General features: G+C 40.7%; 1 protein-coding gene across 1 annotated transcript in view; it reads right to left on the bottom strand.

Moving 5' to 3' along the window:
* Positions 1-16,528, bottom strand: part of MCU (mitochondrial calcium uniporter) — a 193,918-nt gene extending 177,390 nt beyond the window's left edge. Inside the window, exon 1 of the mRNA XM_047759565.1 lies at positions 16,347-16,528. Coding sequence (XP_047615521.1) covers positions 16,347-16,496 — 150 coding nt within the window. The 5' untranslated portion in view covers positions 16,497-16,528. The remainder of the gene's footprint in view (positions 1-16,346) is intronic.
* Between the last annotated feature and the right edge of the window lie 7,348 nt (positions 16,529-23,876).

Here is a 23,876-nt window from a genome sequence, read left to right as displayed (position 1 = left end):
TCAGATCCCGAGTTGTGGCTGTGGTGTAGGCTGGCAGCTACAGCTCCGATTAGACCCCTAGCCTGGGAACCTGCATATGTCGCGGGAGCAGCCCAAGAAATGGCAAAAAGACAAAAAAAAAAAAAAGCTTGTTTACATACCTACCTCCTCTTTCCAAACCTACACTATTCATGGGGAAATAATTTATGAAAAAAAAAATCAGTATGATTTGTAAGAAAATGGCCAAAGTGAAAAAACAAAAATTATTCTTAATTAGCAATATCCTTTCTCCTCCTTCCTCTAAACAAAACAAACAAAAAAAACCACTCTTATTTGCAGGTCCATTCAGTACCCTTTCCCTCAGAATCACAATGGAAGGAACAAACAGGCAGCTGAGTTTAATCATTCTTGAGACATTAGAATCTTTTCAACAAGAAACAGCAAATAATTTAAGTTTTCATTCTTTTTTTTTGCCATTTCCAGGGCCGCTCCCAAGGCATATGGAGGTTCCCAGGCCAGGGGTCAAATCGGAGCTGTAGCCACCGGCCTACACCACAGCCACAGCAAAGAGGGATCTGAGCCATGTCTGCAACCTACACCATAGCTCAGGGCAACACCAGATCCTTAACCCACTGAGCAAGGCCAGGGATCGAACCAGCAACCTCATGGTTCCTAGATGGATTCGTTAACCACTGAGCCATGACAGGAACTCCTAAGTTTTCACTCTAAATCAATTTTAGCCAAAAGACTATTTTTCCACTAACCCCTAATTCTAACATGCTTAAAGTTGGGTCATTTTTTTAAAGTCTGGTGATTCAAATTGCCCAGGCCTCCATTAATCTAATTAGAATGGGATATTCACTGTTAATAGCATATCTGGCTGGACTACATCTTGGATGCCTAACTAATGTTTTCTTCTTAATTTTGGCTTGTGTTTGCTTTGTCTTAGCTACAGTCCCTGGAAAGCATCCCATTTATTAGTGTTTCCCTCGCTGCATCAGCATTCTGGTTAATGCATTGTAGCAAATCATTTAGAGGGATAACCTGAATGAAGTTCTGTACTATGTATTCTGCAAAACTGTTCAAACCATTATCAAAGACAATGAAAAGAATGAAACTGGGAAGAAAAAATATTTATCAGAGATTGGCTTTTTAAATCAATGACTACAAAGAATATATACTGACATACGTGTGTGTGTATTACTTGTTATTAAAACAAATACCTATTTCACACCAACTACTTGCCTCAAAAAAAGTGCCTTCCCTCAACCCTATACCTTATTTTTCTTTTACGCCATCAAAGCCATGACACAATTCAAGAACAGTTTTTTTGGGTGTTTTTTACCATATAAGGGACATATCCTTTTACAAACTAAGGCAGATAGTCCAAATGCAAATTATTCCAAACACACAGAAAAAAAATAATTACAAGAAATTTCTATTCACAGCTTGTCTGCACTTAAAAAAAATCTGAGAATTTTAATACAGTAAACCAAGCTTTTGCTGCAGCTCAGTCCCTTGTGAGCTGGCTGTAATATAGCAGATGCTGTTCTGCATTTTGCACAAGACATGTTCATCTGCGCAATTAAACATTACTCTTCTCTGCCTCCTCTCAGGAAGTGTAAGGGGTTTTCCCAGAAAAATGATAAAGGAGGACATTCCACACCAAAAAAGGGAACTGGCTTTTTTGAAAGTCAAGTCTTTTTTTTTTCTTTTTACAGCCACACATCTGCAGCATATGGAAGTTCCCGGGCCAAGGATCGAATTGGAGCGGCAGCTGACAGCCTGCACCACAGCCATGGTAACACCAGATCCGAGCCACATCCGCAACCTATACTGCAGCTTGAGGCAACCAAATCCTTAACCCGATGAGCAAGGCCAGGAATTGAACCAGCATCCTCAGAGACAACACTGAGTCCTTAACCTGCTGAGCCACAATGGGAACTCCAAAAGTCTTAATCTAACTTTTTAAATGACATAAAATATTTCTCTTCCCTGTCTTCCCCAAATATTCAGCTAAAAAGGCTTTCAGTCAACTTTCAGGAAAAGTTATATAGTGAAATAGAGAATAAAATTGCACACAGTTAAAAATGAATGAATCACAACCACATGTATCAACTACATAATTTTTTTTAGTATTAATCAAAAAAGAACAAATTGCATAAGGATATACACAGTGTAGTATCTTCTAAATAAGTTTTAAAATACGTTTAAAATATTGTATGAAGTATATATATATGGCATAAACACATGCACAGAAAACATCAAATTGGAGAGAATGTTTCTTTCAGAGAGAGGACAGGAAACAGGATTGAGGAAGGAAATTTGATAATTTAGTAATTATAATTGTACCGTTCAATTTCTCAAGCTAAAGGAAATACATTTCCTTGTCGTTTTTAAACTTGTCTTTATAGACATTACATACTTCATCATTTAAAAAGACAAGACTTTTCCCCTTGTATGTTTGACTGAACACAAGATAATTTCCTTTACGAAAGACATCCACCCCACCCCACCCCCAAACAAAAACAACCATCTGGTTGGAATGGCTTTTCCAAGTGAGCTTCTTTGAAAGCCTGCTCATCAGTAGTTATCTTCCTTCAGTCTTGCCTTTTTCCCACTAGTTCTGCTACTTTTTAATGCTGGCTGTGATATGACCTTCAGACCCATAACTCAGAGCCTCAGCTTGTCTCTACTTTTAATTTTACCAAGAATACTTGTTTTAGGCAAGAAATCTACTACATCTAGTTCCCTTTCACCCCACCCCCTTATTGCTAAAAGCTCTAGCAATTATTAAAGAAAGCCACTATATATCTAAAGCTCACCCGACTTTGTGGCACTTGGCCAAGCTATGAATTCATTCTGAATCAAACACTAACGCAGGATGATATATTCAAATTAAAGAAAGTACTGATTGAATGGAGTTCAATTCTCCACTTAATAAATGAATATTCCAAAATCCTATAATACAGTATACTACAATTCTGTTCTACCATCTCATCTGTGCTTAGACAACATTTTATTTTGAAGCTTCAGTCTGAGCTGGAAATGGAAAAAAAAAAAAGATTTCATTTTCTTTGGGGTTAAAACAACAACAAAATATGAAACAAAACCTAATTATTACCATGCATATAAATAGTGAAACATTCACACAGAGTATATACCTTTGGGATCCCCTCAAAAATGAAATCAACCCAAAAAATTACTACCACCTCTTTGTGATAAGAAAACACATTTTTCCTGTCTATTCAGCAGCACTCAAAGATCAGGAAAAGAGAGACAAGAAAGAGAAACTGACAGAGATAGACATAAGCTGGTATTCTTCTGTTTACAAAAGAAATGCAATTCTATCAAAACCAAATCAAAACTTTCAATCTTCTCATTAGGTATTTACTACTACTTCTACTCCATTCAATCCATCTTCAAATACTTCTTTAAAGTAATGTGACAACTATACTCTGTTTTAAAATGAAAAAGAGGTTTTTATCACACTTGGCCACTTGCCACAGCCCTGCTTCATGGCAGCTAGCAGAATTCTGGCAGTGCAAGATACAGGATACAGTGGGGGTAGGATGGAAATACAGAAGATTCGTTCCAAAATAAACACCTCCAAAAATCTGTCATCTTTGGAAATATGTATCTGCAGGGAATCTAGAGTTGGCAGTACCGCTTTCAAATAGTTCCTTTCTCTCTTCTGCAGTGCCCAGCCCCTCACTCTTCCCTTTTTTTCCTCATTTGCTCCAAATACCTGCCAGGTAGATGTCCTTGTGTCAATTTCTTAAATTACTTACAGCATAATGGCACTATAATCTTTTGTCATTGCTATTTTTACCTGGCATGTTATACAGCCATGCTTGTTTCAGCACAATTTGTGAACTCTTTTATGATTAGTAGCCGCTACCTGATTCAAAGAAAAGTTCTTTTTCATAGTTCTGTAATTCCCACCACTGCAGTATCTAGGCACAAAGAACAAGATGATATATAGCTGCATTATTCTTAGAGTTGAAGGAATTTTTTTTTTTTTTTAGGGCCACACCCTCAGCGTAAGGAAGTTCCCAGGCTAGGGGTCAAATCGGAGCTACAGCTGCTGGCCACAGCCACAGCCACAGCCATGCCACATCCAAGCCGCCTCTGCCACCCACACCGCAGCTCCCAGGATCATTTAACCCACTGAGCAAGGCCAAGAATCAAACCCATGTCCTCATGGATACTAGTCGGGTTCATTACTGCTGAGCCAGAACCGGAACACCCCAAAAGTTGATGGTTTTAGACAATGGTCCCTAGGACCTGTTCCCCCAGGATTTTTTTAATCATTAAATGTCTCTGCTGTTGACACTGCATTAGATTCAGTTCACAGAGTTTGGGAGAATAGACTACTATGGGCAACTAATCACTTGTTAAAGTTTACACAATAGGGATACCTGTTGTATAAATACCAAGAAACATTTTCTGTTTCAGGCTGGCAGACCACAACTCAGAATTAACAAATTATTAGAACAGTCCGAAATCACCTCAACACTCCAGCACTGTTTTTTCCCTCCTCCCCTCTCCAACTCTCAGAATTCCCTACCACATCTGCACTTCTTCCCCCAACTCCCTTAGCAGTTGGAATTAGAAAAAAAAGAAAAAAGAGTAAGACAGGATTAAAAGGCATAATGAACTATTTAAAACAAATGCAGGGTAAACTCTTTATCAAGATGTCAGAAGTAATTACGTGAAAGGTCCTGAAAAGGAATCGAAAGGCTATTTTTCTTCACCCCGAGCCCTTGGCCCTTGTGAGAATAAGCAAATGTACATCAGTTTATGATTTTATACAAGCTAACCAATGAAATAATGTAAAAATTACTTGTCAAATATTATATAAAAATGATACATATCATAGAATTAAAGATGACCTTTAGGCTCACCTAATCAAGCACCTTTAATTGACAAAAATATTAGGATCCAAGAGGTTTCCTCACTTGCCCAAGGTCAAATAGAAAGTTAATGTAAGAGAAAGGAGAACCCAGACTCCTGACTCTATTAAACCACACAGCACCTAATTCCCTTCAATTACTTACTTTTTATGTGTGTCTGAGAAACACACATATACACACTCTTAGGACTTTCATCTTTTCATGTATTTAACTATCTCAGAAAATTAATAAAAAATTCTGTGATTCAGAGTTCCCGTGGTGGCGCAGTGGTTAACGAATCCGACTAGGAACCATGAGGTTGCGGGTTCGGTCCCTGCCCTTGCTCAGTGGGTTAACGATCCGGTGTTGCCGTGAGCTGTGGTGGAGGTTACAGACGCGGCTCGGATCCCGCGTTGCTGTGGCTCTGGCGTAGGCCAGTGGCTACAGCTCCGATTAGACCCCTAGCCTGGGAACCTCCATATGCCGCGGGAGCGGCCCAAAAAATAGCAAAAAAAACAAAAACAAAAACAAAACAAAAAATCTGTAATTCAGCTATGCTTTGCTCCTATAAGATTTCAAAAGGTTCATCAACTACATTGCAAAAACAATCTCTTCTGGTAGAGCAGACACTATAATGTCTCTAAAAAAAGTATCACAGTTATCAAATAAATACTTACCTTTGTGTTATAATACCTAGAAGACCAAAGAACATGTGCTCTCTAGGTAAAGCAATCCAGTAAGATTCTAGTCAAATAAAATGCTAGAAAACCACTCCAAATAACTGGTTCTCAATTATTTATATATAAATATAATATATATATTATACCTCTCTTCAATAACTGGGGTGGCAGCAGTAGGAATCTTGTATATCTACATTTATGATGTGGAAAGGAAGACTACTAAAATTTTACTAAGAAAAGGTTTCATGCTTAGGAATGGCAGGGGTTTTTTTTTGTTTTTTTTTTTAAGGTAAGAGTATCATACACACAATGCTTAATATTCCCTAATGGGAATCAAATATTACAAAAATGGAAAGTTAAAGAGAACAAAGTCCAAGAAAATTATTCAAAAGTATTCTTCTAATAAATGACTATAACATTAAGAGTTTCTGCTTTGGGACAGTATAATACAGAGAATATATTATTTCAAAAGAGATTTGCTGAGTGTTCATCATGCTATTTGAATTTTTTTTTTTTGCCTTTTTAGCGCCGTACCCATGGCATATGGAAGTTTCCAAGCTAGGGGCCGAATCGGAGCTATAGCCACTGGCCTACACCACAGCCACAGCAACTCAGGATCCAAGCCAAGTCTGCAACCTAAACCATAGCTCAGTGGCAACGCCAGAACCTTAGTCCACTGAGTGAGGCCAAGGATCAAACCTGCGTTCTCATGGATCCTAACTGGGTTCATTAGCCACTAAGCTAGAACAGAAGTGTGAATTTTTCATACTGCTATGCAAATCTTCCAGATAATAGTAGATGGAATAGGGGTGGGGACTCAGAAATAAGAGGGTAAGGTGGGTATCTGATTTGATATGTAGATGTTTTAATTGTTTAAAAATAATTAGGAGTTTCCATCATGGCTCAGCAGTATCGAACCCGACTAGTACCCATGAGGAGGTGAGTTCAATCCCTGGCCTCACTCAGTGGGTTAAGGATCCGGCGTTGCCATGAGCTGTGATGTAGGTCACAGACGTGGCTCAGATCCTGCCTTCTGTGGCTATGGTGTTGGCTGACAGCTGCAACTCTAATTTAGCCTCTAGCCTGGGAAACTCCACATGCCACAGATGTGGCCCTAAAAAGCAAATAATAATAATAATAATAAAACCAGGTTTCTTCTTTTTTTTTTTAGGGCCACACCACAACATATGGAAGTTTCCAGACCAGGGGTCAAATCAGAGCTACAACCACTGGCCTATGCCACAGCCATGGCAACACCGGATCCAAGCCACCTATACCATAGCTTGCAGCAACGCCAGATCTTTAACCCACTGCACAAAGCCAGGGATCAAACCCACATCCTCACCAACAATATGTCAGGTCCTTAACCTGCTGAACCCGCAATGAGAACTCCTAAACCAGTTTTGTTTTTTTTTTAAATACAAAAGTAGAGGTGTAGATAAAACAACAAAGTATATTTAACATGACTACAAAAAAAAAAAAAACACATAAAAAAGGTCAAGAAGTAAAATTTCGGAGTTCCCGTCGTGGCGAAGTCGTTAATGAATCCGACTAGGAACCACGAGGTTATGGGTTCGATCCCTGGCCTTGCTCAGTGGGTTAAGGATCCTGCCTTGCCGTGAGCTGTGGTGTAGGTTGCAGACGCGGCTCGGATCCCGCATTGCTGTGGCTCTGGCGTAGGCCGGTGGCTACAGCTCTGATTCAACCCCTAGGCTGGGAACCTCCATATGCCGCGGGAGCGGCCCAAGAAATAGCAACAACAACAACAACAACAACAAAAAAGACAAAAGACAAAAAAAAAAGAAGTAAAATTTCAGTGCCTGAATAATATAGTTTTGACTTAAACTGCCTTTCTACCTGGTACTAGCTGAGTGATAGTCCACATTCAATTGCCAAGTTCTATCAACTCTACTTCCTAATCTTCCTTCTCTCTAGTCCCTTTTCTCTATCCTCAATGTACTGTCCCAGTTCAGGCATCTTTTGCCTGGTCCATTAAGATGTTCTGCACTGGTGTCTGTCTTTCTGGTCCCATTCTCTCCAATGAAGCCTTCACACTGCTGCCAGTGTGACCTATCTAAAAGCACAAACCTAACCATGCAATTCCCCTACTTGAAATTCTTCCAACACTCACACACTGACAAGCAGTATTTTTCCAAACTGTGGCTTAAATTGTAGAATCAATTTAAGTGGGTCCCAACCAGTATTTCCTTAAGAAAACAGAAGAGAAACTATGCATGCCTCATACAAAGTAAAAATATTGTTCATGAAACTTTTCATAGTTTTATGCACACATGCACATGCTCAGTCATAATAAAAAATGTATTTCTGTGGATTGGGTTTTTTTTTAAAAAAAAACCCACTGATCCGCATAATAAAACTTCAGCTCCTTCAGAAGTCCTTTCATGGTCTGATCCTGCATCATAGCAAATGATTAAGAGACAGTCTCTGGGAGCTCCCGTCGTGGCGCAGTGGTTAATGAATCCGACTAGGAACCATGAGGTTGCGGGTTCGAACCCTGGCCTTGCTCAGGGGTTGACGATCTGGAGTTGCCTGAGCTGTGGTGTAGGTTGCAGACTCAGCTGGGGTCCCGCGTTGCTGTGGCTCTGGTGTAGACTGGCGGCTACAGCTCTGATTGGACCCCTAGCCTGGGAACCTCCATATGCCACGAGAGTGGCCCAAGAAATAGCAAAAAGACAAAAAAAAAAAAAAAAGAGAGACAGTCTCTGGAGCCAGACTACTTGGTTCATATGCTGGGTATGTCTGTAGCTATCTATATTACCCTGGGCAAATCATTTCCTAGCTGTGTGTCACTAACCGGCTATGATCCTAGGCAAATCATTTAACCAATCTGGGGTAACTCAGTTTCACTATCTGTAGAGCTAGGATAAGAACAGCACCTATTCATCAGAATTAAATGAGACCATGTACAACGCTTTGCACATGGTACAACTGATAAATATTAATTACTATTGGTATCACTACTATTATCCAGCCTAATCTCCAGCTATTCTTGCCCATACTCCGGTTGTAACAAATTACTGGTTGCTTCTCAAAAAAAACTTACTCCCTCATACTGTCATGTTAGATAGTAATGCTGCCTGGAATTTGAACCAAGCATTCCAATACCCCACACCTCAAAATTTCCCCATATTTCAGCTCAAACAAGGCCTCCCATGTGCAGCCTCCACCAACATTCTCAGGTAGTCCTAAGGCTCCCAATGAACCCTCAAAGAAAAAAAAAAAAAAAAGCACAGCCAGTTACAGTCTTATGTATGAGTATCTCCTGGCTAGACTGAGAACTTTTAGGACCACAACAGAAACAGCTCTTTTCCAGCACAGTGTCTCACTAAGAACAGGAATTCCATAGATATTTTCTGAATGACTCCCAGTTGGTTAACTTTCCAGGTCTTCATTTTCCCATCTGTACAATGGGGAGAGTATTTTGCCTAAAGGGTTGTTGTGGAATATACTATACAATGTTATAAAAGTGCTTGATATAGAAGTAATACTCAGTAAGTACCAGATTTAGTGGATGTGACTTTTCAGAATCTTAAACTAAATTTCAAAGATCTCTGGGGAGGTAATACCTTAGACCCCTTATCAGCTAATTCCTTGGGGGCTGGGTGGAGAAAAATTTTTAAAATGCAGTCAGTGGAGTTCCTGTTGTGGTGCAGCAGAAACAAATCTGACTAGGAACCATGAGGTTTCGGGTTCCATCCCTGGCCTTGCTCAGAGGGTTAAGGATCCGGTGTTGCCATGAGCTGTGGTGTAGGCCACAGACACAGCTCAAATCTGGCGTTGCTGTGGCTGTGACACAGGCTGGCAGCTGTAGCTCCAATTGGACCCTTAGCCTGGGAACCTCCATATGCCACAGGTGTGGCCCTTTTAAAATAAATAAATAATGCAGTCATGGCTCAGTGGAAATGAATCTGACTAGTATCCATGAGGACACAGGTTCAATTCCTGGCCTTGCTCATTGGGTTGGGGATCTGTCATTGCCATGAGCTGTGGTGTAGGTCACCAACTCGGCTCAGATCTGGCATTGCTGTGGCATAGGCCAGCAGCTACAGCTCCAATTCGACCTCTAGCCTGGGAACCTCCGTATGCTGCAGGTGCAGCCCTAAAAAGACAACCACAACAAAAAATGTAGTCAGTGGGAGGAACGGTGAGATCTCTTGGAAGAAACTTGCAGTAGATGCGTGAGAAAAGAACAGAGCTAAAGAAGCCGACTGAAAAGGAAGACCCACACTGACAACCAGCTTGGTACAGCTTTAACTCTAGCAAGACCTAGGCTTAAATCCCAGCTCCAAAACATGTGTCCATCTTCACATCCCTATCATTAAAACAATTTATGACACATAATAAGAAATGAACCCATCTAGTCCTCAATTTCCTCATCTATAAAACTAGGACAATAATACCTCTCATAGGGTTATGATGAGAATTAAATGGGGAAACACAATGCCCTCAGCTCTTAGATGCTTTCTTCTCTATCTCCTGCTCTATTTTTAAGGGTCACGTAGTTCAGCTAACCTATTTGCTTTCCTGTTATTTTATAAACTATCAGTTGCATTAATTTTCTCCAAAGTTTAAGGCAGACATACGCTTAAACATCCTGTAACACGATTTACTACAGATAAGAAGTTCAAAGTGGGCCTTCTTAGAAGGCAAAAAAGGAGTTTAAAAAATCTTGCAACCTGTAAGGCAGTACAGCTCAGGCCTGTACATTTGACATTGTCCTCTGGATAGTGTCCTATACCTAACAGGTCCACCTCAGCAATTTTCTGGTGATTATTACAAGTGCTTCCCAAACAATAAAGTAGATAATAAATAGTAAGAAAAAAATATAATGAAGCATAAAAGGTAAACATCTCACTCTTCTGGATTAATGATTTTTTTTCTTTTTTTAGGGCCATATTTGCACCATATGGAAATTCCCAGGCTAGGGGTTGAACTGGAGCTGCAGCTGCCGGCCTGCCCTGCAGCTGCCACCAACACCAGATCCCTAACCCAATGCATGACGGATACTAGTCAGGTTCTTAACTTGTTGAGCCACAATGGGAACTCCCAATAAACGTTAATGTCATTAAAGAACTTTTGGATAAGGCTCTTTTAAGAGAAATGTGGGAATGCAATGTCATTATCCAGAACTGCATTAGAAAAAGTTCAATTTTAGCATGCTATTAGACTCAGGTGGTGATGTAATTTACCAAGTTATGCTTTTACCAGTATAAAAGATTCAAGCCTGTACATGGTTTATGGGTCAAACATTAACTGAACTTATTAAAATTACTTTCCTTGAAGTTAACTTTCATTTTTACACTACAAGCATTAATAAAGTGCAGTGAAATAGATTGTTTCCCTTTTCTGTTCAACCTACGAGAACAGGTTTTTTTTTATCAGATGTCATCAAGCCTGATCTACATCAGAGAGTAACTATTTAAGACTGAGTTTGAGTTTAGGTACTTATTGGAGGAATCTGACCCCAATTCACTTTTAAAAACCAATCTCAGCTTAAACATTTTTAGAAGGAAATATAAAATTATGTAATTTTGGTAGGAAAAGACTGAATGGGAAAACCAGCAGATATGTAAACCATTTTCAGGTCTGTAGTAACTTGCTGGGCTATGAAGGAAAAAGCCATTCTACTGTCCCTCAACGTTTATTTCCTTAACCTACAGCTTTTCAAGATCTAAATTCCAGGACTCTTGACCCCTTCCCAGAGAAATTCCACATGCCAAGGGTCCAGCCAAAAAAAATTCTAGGACTCTTTTAAGTATATATCTTACTTGGTAACATCTCAGTTTTCCCAATGATATGTTGCTCACATATTGTATTAATCAGTGAAAGAATAGAGGATTCAAGATAGCCTATATTGAATGGCTTTCTTGAAATCCTAAAAGGTAGGATTTGTACTTATTCACAGGAAAACAAACAGCAATTTTTAAGAAAAAATTACTTATTCACAGGAAAACAAACAGTAATTTTTAAGAAAACCCACAGGGGCACAAAACTAGAATATAAAAAGAAAAAAGCAACATCTCAAGAGTTATTCAGACAATGGTATCAACGAAGGGCTACTGCAGAAGACCATGCCCACTCCTTGATTTCACCTTCAAACATTAGGCAGCCCCCACACCAAAAAAGGATTCACATTCAGTTTGCTGTCTTTGACATACACCATCCTTGATGTTGCATCTTCTATTTAGATTTCTTCCTGGAGTTCCATAAAGCATAAAATAGAACACCCTGAGACTTAGAAAAGTTCAAATAAGCAGAATTTGCTGACTAGATCCAAATTTACTCATTCAAATATTTTACGGGGTTCAAAATAAGCAAGATTTAAGATAAATAAGAATTCCTGTCATGGCTCAGTAGTTAACGAATCTGACTAGCATCCATAAGGATGCAGGTTCGAGCCCTGGCCTCCCTCAGTAGGTTAAGGATCCGGCATTACCGTGAGCTGTGGTGTAGGTTGCAGATGCGGCTCCGATCCCATGTTGCTGTGGCTGTGGTGTAGGGTGGCAGCTGCAGCTCTGATTAGACCCCTAGCCTGGGAACCTCCATATGTCGCAGGTGTGGCCCTAAAAAAAAAAAAAAGATTTAAAATAAATAAAATTTCCTTAATAAATCTGTTCTAAACGTATTTATCCAGAATCTTCAAAACCTTAATATTACAGTCGACTAAAACAATAAAATCTAGACTCTGATTCAAACATATATTCCTAATAATCTGGGTTTTTTTCCTCATGCTTTTGCTGCTTTGGACAGAAAGTCTGTACCACTGCAGAGCTAATCCAATGGTACAATTCTCTGTATCAGTCCACAATAAAGAAGTGTAATATACCACCAAAGACAGCACTGACAAAACTACACTTTAAGCAGTTACCCAAATGTGGCTACCTAAGCAACAGGTCATTAAACAAGTCAAACTAGTCGGGGAGAAGAAGGGGGCACACCTTTTCACCAGCAAGCAGACAAAAGGTGCATTTTCAATTAAGGCTTGTCTGAGTGTCACCTATGTACCTAGCAATGTGCTGCAGTCTAAGAGAGACAAAAAAGTAGTAAGACACAATCTTTGCCCAGTGAGGTAAGGCACTCACAAATGAAACACTTAGAGAACAAGCCAGTGTCGACCTGTGTCCTGAAAATAATAAATCCTATCAGAGTTCAGAAAAGACAGACAAGAACAATGGAAAGGGATTAAAAGCTAGGAAACACACAAATTAAGATTCAGACTAAGATTTCTCCTTGAATCCACCTCCACTTAAAAGAATTTTCATTCCAGATGTCATTAACCACAAACATTACAGAACAAGTCACTTTCCTCAGTTTCCATTAGGTCTATTTCCTCATCTGTAAAGTGAGGATATTAGACTGAAAGAGGAGTCATACTGGTCACTTTGTTGTACAGTAGAAAAGTGTCAGAACACTGTAAACCAACTATAATGGAAAACATAAAAATCATTTAGAGAAAAAAATACAATGATGCACATCAAAAAAAAAAAAAAAAGGGAAGAGAAGTCATAGGCCATAGTCTCACCTAAAAATGGACTTTAGAGGTTAGAGGAGTGATTAAGACTGAAATTCAGGTACAAAAACTGCATAAACCTTTACTACGGATATATGAGACACTGGCTTAGGTACAGTGGAGTATTTGTGCTGGGTGCATCTGGCAAATCAAGACTGGGCCAGTTCATGAGAAACCTGATGAAAGAACTGGGACCTTCCTCCGTTTCCTTCGTGTCAGGCAATATAACATCTGTTAAAACTTTCAGGTTAAACTGAAAGAATATCACTGCCAAAGAACTACAATGTGTGAAGTAGAAAGGGACAGCCACAGACTATAATAGCATAATGACAGACTTAAGAAATTTGAGATTTAGTAATTCAGCATAGCCATTGACCACTAGGAAATGCCAACAATCAGGCTGTCATAATCAGAGATGACATACTTTTATTTAGCAAAGGAATTATACAGCTCACAATGAAAGGCAGTTCCCGTCAAAGAATCCTCCTTGAAAATAGCCACCTTCACTAACCACACAGAAAGGCATGCAACAAATACTTTACAGTCACGAGCTGGAAAGCAGTAACGGGCTCTTCACACAAGAAAGGAAAAATTACACTAGATGGTGCTACAAATACTGAATAAGCCCTTGCACCTTTTTTTCCTATTAAGTCAGCTGAATGATAGTTTAATAGGGGGGTGCAAACTCTTTTATAACCTCACAATACATTTACCAGTTAGCTGAACTATATTGCTCTGGACTTGTTCTCCAAACTTGGAAAAGATAGACATCAAAAAACCTGCCTCTCGAGCAAAAAATTAACCAGTACTGTCATTAGTTATGTCCCACTGGCTCTAATTTACCATACCTACTACAGCAGAACAAAAGTGGCACAAGCTAGACTTGTGATCTAGTCCAACTCAGAGTGCCATCTGCTGCACAAACACAGGATGTCACCTATGCAAGATTCAACCTTAGTGTCTCTCTGGACCTTTTATAAGAGCAAGTTGTTTGTTCCCATATTGCCTGATACATATGCCTCAAACCTACATGGAGAATTCTCATTCATGGTGTTTTGAAATACCAATACTCTCATAACAAACAACAGGAAGTTTTATAAGGAAAAAGGAAGATGTGAAGAAGCAAGTGTATTCTATAATAAAAAGAACACAATAAGGGGGTCAGAATATCTGGGGTGGGTTTCTAAAACTGTCATATATTAGCCTTGTAACCCTGGCGGCAAGTCTCTCCCCTTTTTGGGTCTCATCGGGCATAAAATGTCAAGAGTTAAATCTCTCAGAGATACCTTTCAAACTGAGCCTTATGAGGAATAACAGATGGAGACAACTGCATACATGACAGCTTCAGAGCAATTTTAGAAAAGGGGGGAAAACTGTTTACATATTTTAAATAATCAGGCGCAACTTTTTTCAAAATCTTACAATTCTAAATTCATTTACAAGTCACCATTCTCATAACACTTCTGCCCTTCAGAAATAACACTTCATTTCAGTTGTGCTTTCAGCTACAAATTCAGCACATCACTTTTACGCACCCCAGAATAGCACCGAAAAACACGTTCATGAAGTACTCGCACAAGGAAGGCACTAACAGCCTGACAAATTCACATAGTGGAAAATACACAAGGCACAAATTTTAAAATGCTAAATGATATACCACGCCCAAATAGTCTTAAAAACAAACTGCAAAATCAGAAGATGTATTATCAAAATACAGCGATAAAGACAACTTGGGAAGTCTTTAAATAGTTTGAGGGGGAGGGGAATGCAATCAGATTTTTGGATGGCCTTATGTTTTTAAGAGAACAAAACACATAATTGGAGGCTATGAAACATGCAAATCTAAATTGAACTATGGAAAGCTCGGCTCTCACCCAAAAGCTTCAGCAAAGCAATATGTCAGTATGCCAAAGTGAAGAATACCATTTTCTCCCAAGAATGAGGATAGGGTCCATACCTAGGACCAATAACAACAATACCATCTTGCATTTAAAAAGCATTAGTTCCCTTCATTGCTCTTTCATACACTTAATTTTATGCTGTCATCAGTCTTGGGGTATTCTCTGAAAAGCTCCATTCAGCTTCCCTTCAAGAGCTGTGAGAACAAGACAGGTGGATGTTATCTGTTGAGGGCTGAAGGTACTAGTATCTGCTATTAGGCTGTCTGCAGTGATTCTCTTATTGCCACACTATTACACCCTCGCCCTAGGAAATAAAACCTACAGTCTTTCTCTTGGAGTTGGCCAGAGACCAACACTATGGGTCTAGAAAGTCCAAAGGAAGAGAACCTGCTGACTTGTTAGGTCAAGAACTCCATGCCAAGTTGATCTCTTGCAACTGAAAAAGAAATACATACACACACACACACACACACACACACACACACACAAAGACTGTTCAAATAGAAACTCCCGTGCGTTGCCAGCCAATGAAATCCAGCAATAACTGGTTAATACAACCACCAAATCCCTGCCTCTGTGAACAACTTGTCATACTCGCTTTTCCCTCTGCCTGCTGCCCACCCCTCCTTCTTCAGGCACGCGTTAACAAGCTTATAAATCAGCCCTCCAAAAGGACCACGAGGACCTTTAAGGACCTGACAGGGATGAAGCTTGCCTCCTGAGCAATGCAGCATCCATCGCAAGCGTGCTGTTCCCCAAGCCCACTAGCAGGAAGTCACAGAGGGGGATAAAGTTTGATTTTCCGTCTTGTCCATTCTCCAAGGGCTGAGAAAGAACGAGGGAGCGGCCCCGCTGGGTCCTGGGTTGCCCTCCGGGGAACGGTTCCCAGTAGCATGGCACTGCCACTCTCCTGACACATACACAAGGCAGCCGCGGCAACTCAGGGCACCCCAACCCGCCTGGAGGAGGAGAGAAGGGGGACAACTTTGCACGGGGCTCAGTTCATGAGCAATGGGGCAAAGCTGTTAAGGAAAAAGGAGGGAGGGACCGAGATCGGGGGCGGGTCTGGGAGAGGTTCAAGTCCCGTCCCTTCCCCGCCCTGGTGTCCCTGGTCCTGCGGGAACATCCCCGCCGTCGCCCCTCCTCCTCCTCCTCCTCTAGGCTTCCTCCGCCCTCCCTTTTTTCCCCGGTTGCCGCCGCAGGAGCCTGAAGGGCACAGCGGCTCCTCGGTGCCCGGCAACCTCGGGAGCGGCCGCGAGTTGAGGTAACTCGCCCGCTGCCCCGGCGGCCTGCCTGCCGGCGGCTCCCACACACCAGCGCCGCCCCGCCCTCCCCAGAGCCGCGGGGCGCGCTCGCTCACCGTCCGGTGGTGCTGCTGCTGCTGCCGGTGGCGGCTGACGCCCAGCGCGGGGAAGCAGCCGGCAGTCAGCGCTCCGCAGCCGCCGGCCCCCCCGCCGCCGCCCCGGGAGGAGAGGAGCAGCAGGAGCGATCTACCTGCGGCGGCCGCCATCTCTCAACTGGAAACGGCGCCGGCCCAGGCAGCGCAGCGGACGGCCGGGGCGGAGCTAGGATCCGCCACTCACCCATGCCGGGCCAACTGGCGCCCTTGACTGAGTTGACGAGGCGGGGCTTCTTGCAAGGCCCAATCGACCGGCGGGAGAACCACGCTAGAGATTGCCTGTCACTTCCAGAGTTACCTATTGTGGGATAGTCAATTACGGGCAAATACAAGGGAGCCGGTAATTGGCATCCGAGCCCCTCAGAATAGCAGCGATAGGGATGGCATGTTCGATTCGGCTAATCTTCACCAAGGATACAGTTATGAAAAGGGTAACCGAGGAAATGGATGTTTTTGCAAAGCTTTGTACTTCGTGAGTGTTTTAACTTGGCAAAACAGGCACCAAATTAGTAATCATTAGCCAGATGTGCTGGAACTCTCAAGGACACACCCAGAATTATCACTCATAACTGGTATTTGGATACGCTGAAATTAACCCCACCTCACGGGGTGATCTAATGACTGTAATATGTAGCATAGTACGGAGGAGTAGAATGATTGATACCAAAGTCCCAGGATAAGTACATATTATCAGAGTGAATTAACAGAACTCTATGCATTTCAGATACTCATTCCACTTTTACAGCACCTTTATACTGATATTCTTACACTCTCCAGAAGCAACCCTCTATTTTCTTACCACTTATTAAACTATAGAAACAACATGGTGGTAATGTAATAAAAACCACGTAAAGGTTATTTTAATAAATTTTCATAATTTAGAATAACTCTTTCTCCTGAAAAATACTTCTTTCCACAGAAACAAGCTCATAATGATAGCTTACTTAAGACTATGAAAGAAAGGAGATTTGAGGTTCTTGAATTTCCCTGGAAGAGGATGTCCTTGCTGCTTATTATTATAAACTACTTAAGGCTCACACTTGATTTTAAAATCAGACTCAGGAAAACAGTTTGATAAGCATATAAAAGTCCTAAATTTGGGGAAACATCTTTGTAGAGCAGCCTCAGGAGAAAAAGTTGAAACAAACACAATACACACACATAATTTTATTGTGCCACTTATTCTCATAGTATTCTTTAAATTTGGACTGAAATGGTACTTTTTTGGCCAACAGTAGTTAAATAATGACGTCAAGCTTGTGGTTTGTTTAATCCTTCCACCCCACCCCAGAACAGTAAGATGATTGGCTTCTCCAGGTGAGACACTCATACCACACTCACCCAAAAGGCATTTATTGCTCAACAGTGGAACTTGAGAGCTCAGGGATGAGATAAGCCCCCCATTCAACAGCTGCACACACTAATCCCCCTAGCTGGAAATCTGTGACATTCCTGGAGCAACTTTGCTCACAATCATTTTCCACCCATCTATATTTATCCCATCTGCATTTTATGTACTGACCCATGCTGTGCCATTTCCCCTTCTCCCTTGTCCCTTCACACCTTCTTACTAGGATTGCCACAGGTTTTAGTTTTGTTTCTATTTTCTGTGGTTTCAAAAATCTGGCTATGAATCAGTACTGTGCTCTCCGCTCCATTTTACCCTTTGGAAAGTTCTGCTAGAATTGTCTTTCCTCTATTTTTCGAAGAGAGGAAAACTACACCTGCATCCTGCAGTACTGATTCAGTTCTGTGGATTTGCAAAAGAACCACAATAAATAAGTTTTTGGTTTTTTTTTTTTTTTCAAGGGCATAAACCTGAAACTGGAGGGATTACCAAAAGCTTTCTTTTTATCTATTTACCAAAATGTGTCATCTTTTATCTACCAAGATGATACCATTGATGAACCACAGGTAGGCTTATATTTTGAGAATCCACTGACTAAACTGAGCCCTAATAATCCAGGCTAGAAGTTAAACAAATGTCATTTATCTCTCCACAGAGAAAACCTTTCCCTAGTTGCAAAGGACGTAGCTCCTACCAGCGGGTTGGCTAGGCCAAAGAAGGAGAAAGTATAGATAGCACAACAGAAAATCATCCTCTAGGTAAACAGTGATTTCTGGAAGAATAAGCAGCAACAACAACAACAAATGTTACCTCCGGGAAGTTTTAAGGAGTAGCCACCCTTTTGAATAGTTTAGCTTTTTTCCATCTGCATGTTATTTTTATAATTACAAAAATACGGTCACTGAAACCTACATGGCTGCAGAATTGCTTTCTGTGCCAATACTTAAAAACAGGTTGATCTTTTTTTTAGCTAAAACTAATCAGAACAGATTTCCTGGAGCGTGAAACCCTAACTAGGTTCCCTACAAAAATGTACACTAAAGTCAGCTCCAAAGTATGACTCAACTCTGTGGAGTATTTGCCAAAGCATTCCAGAATAGCCAGGGTAGGTGATGCACAAAGTTTATTGACGTGAGCGAGAAACCATAAAGGGGATCAGCTTAGAGATCTGGGGGCTATGTTTCATGCTTTACTGATATTGTGAATTATCATTCAAGTGAGGTCAGCAATTCTTAAAGATCAGAAAAAAAGTACATGCAGGAGAGCAAGAGGAAAGGGGTTTTAGCCTTCACATATGTATCATAAACCACAGCCTAGATCTGTTTTCTGGCTATTTGGCCTCACTATTTTTTTAGATATCATTTTTCCTATTTTTCTACACCCACCCATCTGCAGAAGGACTCAACTACACTTAAACCCAACTACATAGCTTCTCTGTATCTATATCTGGTCTGACTTCATTTAACACACACACGCGCACACACTCCGTTTTCTTCCTTATTTCTCTCTCTCTCTCTCTTATTTTTTCTTTTTTGGCTGCCCTGTGGCATATGGAGTTCCCGGGCCAGGGATCAGATCTGAGCTACAGTTGGAATCTGCATCATGGCTGTGGCAATGCAAGACCCTTAACCTGCTGCACCGGGTGGAAATCAAACCCACGTCTCCATGCTCCAGAGGCCCAAGGACCCCACTGCACCACAGCAGGAACTTCTGCTTCTTCCTTTTCTTCCCCCAATATTCCCATCCCTTTATTGTGATACAGAGCACAACCTCAGGTACTTTAGATATGTAATTTACATAAATATATTTACATACTCCCTTCTAAAAATTTTGTGTGACAAGTGTTTCATGCCCTGGCTTCCAAAGGAGGACTGACTCTATGCATTTTACAACTAAGCGACTCTAATCTAACATTCTTCCATGTCAGTAACATCCAATCTTTAAGTGTTTTTGTTTTGTCTTGTTTTTTCTGTCAAGCACACAACACCAGGGAAACATTGAGTTGAGAGGGGCAGGGCTTGTTCAAATAGGACTGTCTTTGTTCATATTTCTCAGGATCTGAGAGGTTGGCAGCTACCTTTAATGCTCTCCTTTTTGTGTTGGATTGCCTCCTGTAGCCTTTGCTATTACCAGACCTTTGGAGTCAGGAAGTCTTTTGTCTCTATCTTAAGTGATTCAAAGGGGCAAGATACTAATCCTACACTCAAATAAACCACACCTAAGTGCACAGAAATTCAGCACACATTTTTATGTGACTCCACACCATCCATTCCAGAGCATTCAAAAGTGCCCCCCAAAATCTTCAGGACATTCTCTAACAAGGCTGAATTATAACAAAATTCCAAATTGGTATTGGGCTCCCCCCTCTCTCTGTTCTTCAGGCATTTACTACCCATACCCTAAATACGCCCAGTTTCCAACTTCCAAAGCTTTGCTCCAACTGTACCTATAAGCCACCTGTTCCACTCTTTTGCAGATCAACTTGGCCTCCTCTGAGAGGAAAATCCCAGGTAAATTTAAACTCTCAGAATTTGTTGTTTGACTTTTTTTCACAGTATTTTGGTACTTGATGTGAGTGGGTCTGACAGTGAGCCCCGCCACACCCTCGATTTTCAGACCTGGTTGATTAGGTTAATCTGGCTGGCTAGACCACAGTCCCCTTTTCTCACCTTCTATATGTGTTTGTATCAGAATTATTTATGTTACTATCTTTCTCCTACATAGCTCTTCCAGATTAGAGCTGTCAGTCTGGCAAATTATTTTAAACTGAGGCTTCAGATGATAGCAAGTACTTCCTGGGCTGCCTCTTCTACACAACATTTACATTTAGAGGATCCTCCAATGCTGATAGCCAAAATAATGTCACAAATATGGCAGGTTTGGAATAGTTATTTTCAGGGAGTTCCCATTGTGGCTCAGTGGAAACGAATCTGACTAGCATCCATGAGGACGCAGTTTCGATCCCTGGCCTCACTCAGTGGGTTAAGGATCCTGTGTTACCGTGAGATGTGGTGTAGGCTGCAGACTTGGCTCAGATCCTGCATTGCTGTGGCTGTGGTATAGGCCAGCAGCTACATTTCTGATTCGACCCCTAGCCTGGGATCCTTCATATGCTGTGAATGTGGACCTAAAAAGACAAAAAAATAATAATAACAATAATTTTGGGGCTAGATAGTCTATTAATAGTCTTCAAAAATTTGTCAAATACCTAGCCACTTCTGTCTGCCTATTTCAAGATCTGATGTATCATTAAGCTGGGTGTTGCCCAAATTTCAGCTCCTCTGAAACTGAACTAATTTAGTGTCAAATGTTATATTCATTCTCCATTTCCACGTAATGTATATAATCTTTGTAAGTAATTTTATATGTGAATACATAGAGTCTGGGCTACGGGTTGCACTTGATGGGAGGCAGAGGGTGAAGGAAACTGTGGGTGTGAAATTGGTCATTGCCAGTTAACAACAGGTGCAAGCGCTGCTCTTTAAATATAGCCATTGCACTTGGCATCTTGTCTCTTAGCCATCACTTACAGCAACCACTACTGATTTGGAAAGGATCAAGGAAAGGATGACAGAAAGGGTCACATTAAGAAGAGAGAGAAACAGAATTTTGTTCTCTTGTATTGAATAAAAACTAGCCCTAAGGAATAAAAAGCAGCATGAGACTTGGAATGTGTAAAGATAACTTCAAAGGATGTAAAGAGGAAGGATATTGTTCCAAGAGATAATAATCATTAACAAATTGCTCTTAATTAAGCACTTTAAAAGCCATTCCAGCTCCTGAAACTTGAGAGCCAAATTATCTAAAATTTGAGGAGGGACTCAGAAAATAATTACTATTTTTTTGTCTTTTTTTAGGGCCGAACCTGTGGCATATGAAGGTTTCCAGGTTAGGGGTCGAATGAGAGCTGCAGCCGCCGGCCAGCGCCACAGCCACAGCAAGGCCAGATCTGAGCCTCGTCTGTGACCTACACCACAGCTCACGGCAATGCTGGATCCTTAACCCACTGAGCGAGGCCAGGGATCGAACCCGAAACCTCATGGGTGCTAGTTGGATTGGTTTCTGCTGTGCCACGACAGGAACTCCAAAAATAATTACTATTAATTGAGAGTTGGGATAAGTAGGGGACAAGACCAGAATGAGTATAATTTATTTATTCATTAAATTAGTCAACCATGGAAAATATATTGAATGCCTGTATATAACAGACAATATATGCTAGGAGAGATTTTGCAAAGTTCACATTTTCTGCATCATGTATTTCTTTTTCTAAAATGCTTGTTTATCCATCCTAACCTTGAAATGGGATCAGTTCTTCCCATATGTTCAATTCTTCCCACTGTTTCTGAATGTTTATATATCAGTCAGAATTCCTGAAAAATCCTTTAAAAGCCATTCCAACAACATTACTAAGAAGACATATGAAGAAATTTTTTTGCTGTTGATGTGTAGCAGGGTTCAAGTCTACTTAGTTTCTTTTTCGCTGCCTAGAGTATAAAAAAATTTAGTCTCAGAGCATCATAAGAAGATATTGCTTTCCTTTCTTCATGCCTTGCTTTGGTAGGATGCATATATTAGGCTAAAACAGGGTCCTTTGGCTTATCCAGCATTAGAGGGGATAACAGGTTGAATAAACTTGTTTAAATTTAAGCAAGTTTTATAGCACCTACAGATGCTACTACTTTAAGGCTCAGAAGCAATTAGACCTATTACCTATCAATCCAAAACATGATTATCAGTAAAAAGAAGAAAATTTCACAAATACCTCTAGATTACAAACCCAGGAGAGCATTTGAAATCATCCTAACTCAGAATCTCAAGTTAATTGGGAAGTGCCATTTTATTAATTCCCATGATGTAGAACTCACTCAGGATTTGAGAAAGATTGTAAAGATTTGATGATTCTTTTAAAATAGACTTTGCAGGAGTTCTCGTTGTGGTGCATCATAAACGAATCTGACTAGGAACCATGAGGTAGTGGGTTCGATCCCTGACCTCGCTCAGTGGGTTAAGGATCCAGCATTGCTGTGAGCTGTGATGTAGGTCGAAGACGCGGCTCAAATCCCGGGTTACTGTGGCTATGGCTGTGGCTGTGGCTGGCGACTACAGCTCCAATTAGATCCCTAGCCTGGGACCCTCCATATGCTGTGGTTATGGCCCTAAAAAGACAAAAAATAATAATATAATAAAATAAAAAGGACTTTGCTGCTTTCTTATCATTTTGTATTTTGGAATGTGAAAAAATAAATAAACATAGACAAATAACTTACTGTGTGCCAACATGATTCCTTCTCCTGGAAATAATCCTGGGAAATAAGTCAACTTTATTAAATTAAATTTAACATATAGATTTTTTTTTTCTTTTACAGCCACACCTGTGGCATACGAAAGTTCCTGGGCCAGGGATTGGATCTGAGCCACAGCTGTGACCTACACAACTGCAATACTGAATCTTTAAACCACTGTGCCAAGTCAGTGATCAAACCTACATTTTCACAGTGACCCGAGCCACTGCAGTCAGATTCTTAACACACTATGCAACAGCTCTAACTCTAATGTAATATTCTTATTTTATTACAATGACGATATGTATAAAGTTCCCAAGCTGAGTTGTTATACTTCAGAAAGAGCAAACTTACATAGTCAGCACAGTTCCTTGCATATAATTAATGTTCAATAAACGTGTTCAAAGCAATTTGTGGAATGAATGAATAAATGCATGAATAAAATACATATTCCTCTCTTCTTACAATAGAGAAAGTTATAGTACTCATACTCCGCTACTCTTGGGCTTATTAAGTTACTACAGGAGTTCCTGCTGTGGCACAGCAGGATTGTCAGCAGCATCTTGGGAGTGCTGGAACACAGGTTCGATCCCAGCCTAGCATAGTGGGTTAAGGATCCAGCATTGCTGCAGTTGTGGCTTAGGTCACAATTACGGCTCAAATCTGATCCCTGGCCTGGGAACTCCATATGCCTCAGCCCCCCCCCCCCAAATAATAATAAAGGTACTACAATAAGAACAACACAGTAATTTAGTCCATAGGGCCATTTAATCAAAGGAGTACATCTGAACTGGTAAAGCTGCCTGGGCATATTATATTGACAGAAAGCTGGGGTGCTACATCCAACCAAGAATTCAT

The sequence above is a fragment of the Phacochoerus africanus genome, chromosome 15 (assembly GCF_016906955.1).
Source record: "Phacochoerus africanus isolate WHEZ1 chromosome 15, ROS_Pafr_v1, whole genome shotgun sequence".
NCBI classification, from domain to species: Eukaryota; Metazoa; Chordata; class Mammalia; order Artiodactyla; family Suidae; genus Phacochoerus; species Phacochoerus africanus.
The sequence above is the reverse complement of the archived record's forward strand: the minus strand, read 5'-3'. Positions and strand labels throughout refer to the sequence as shown.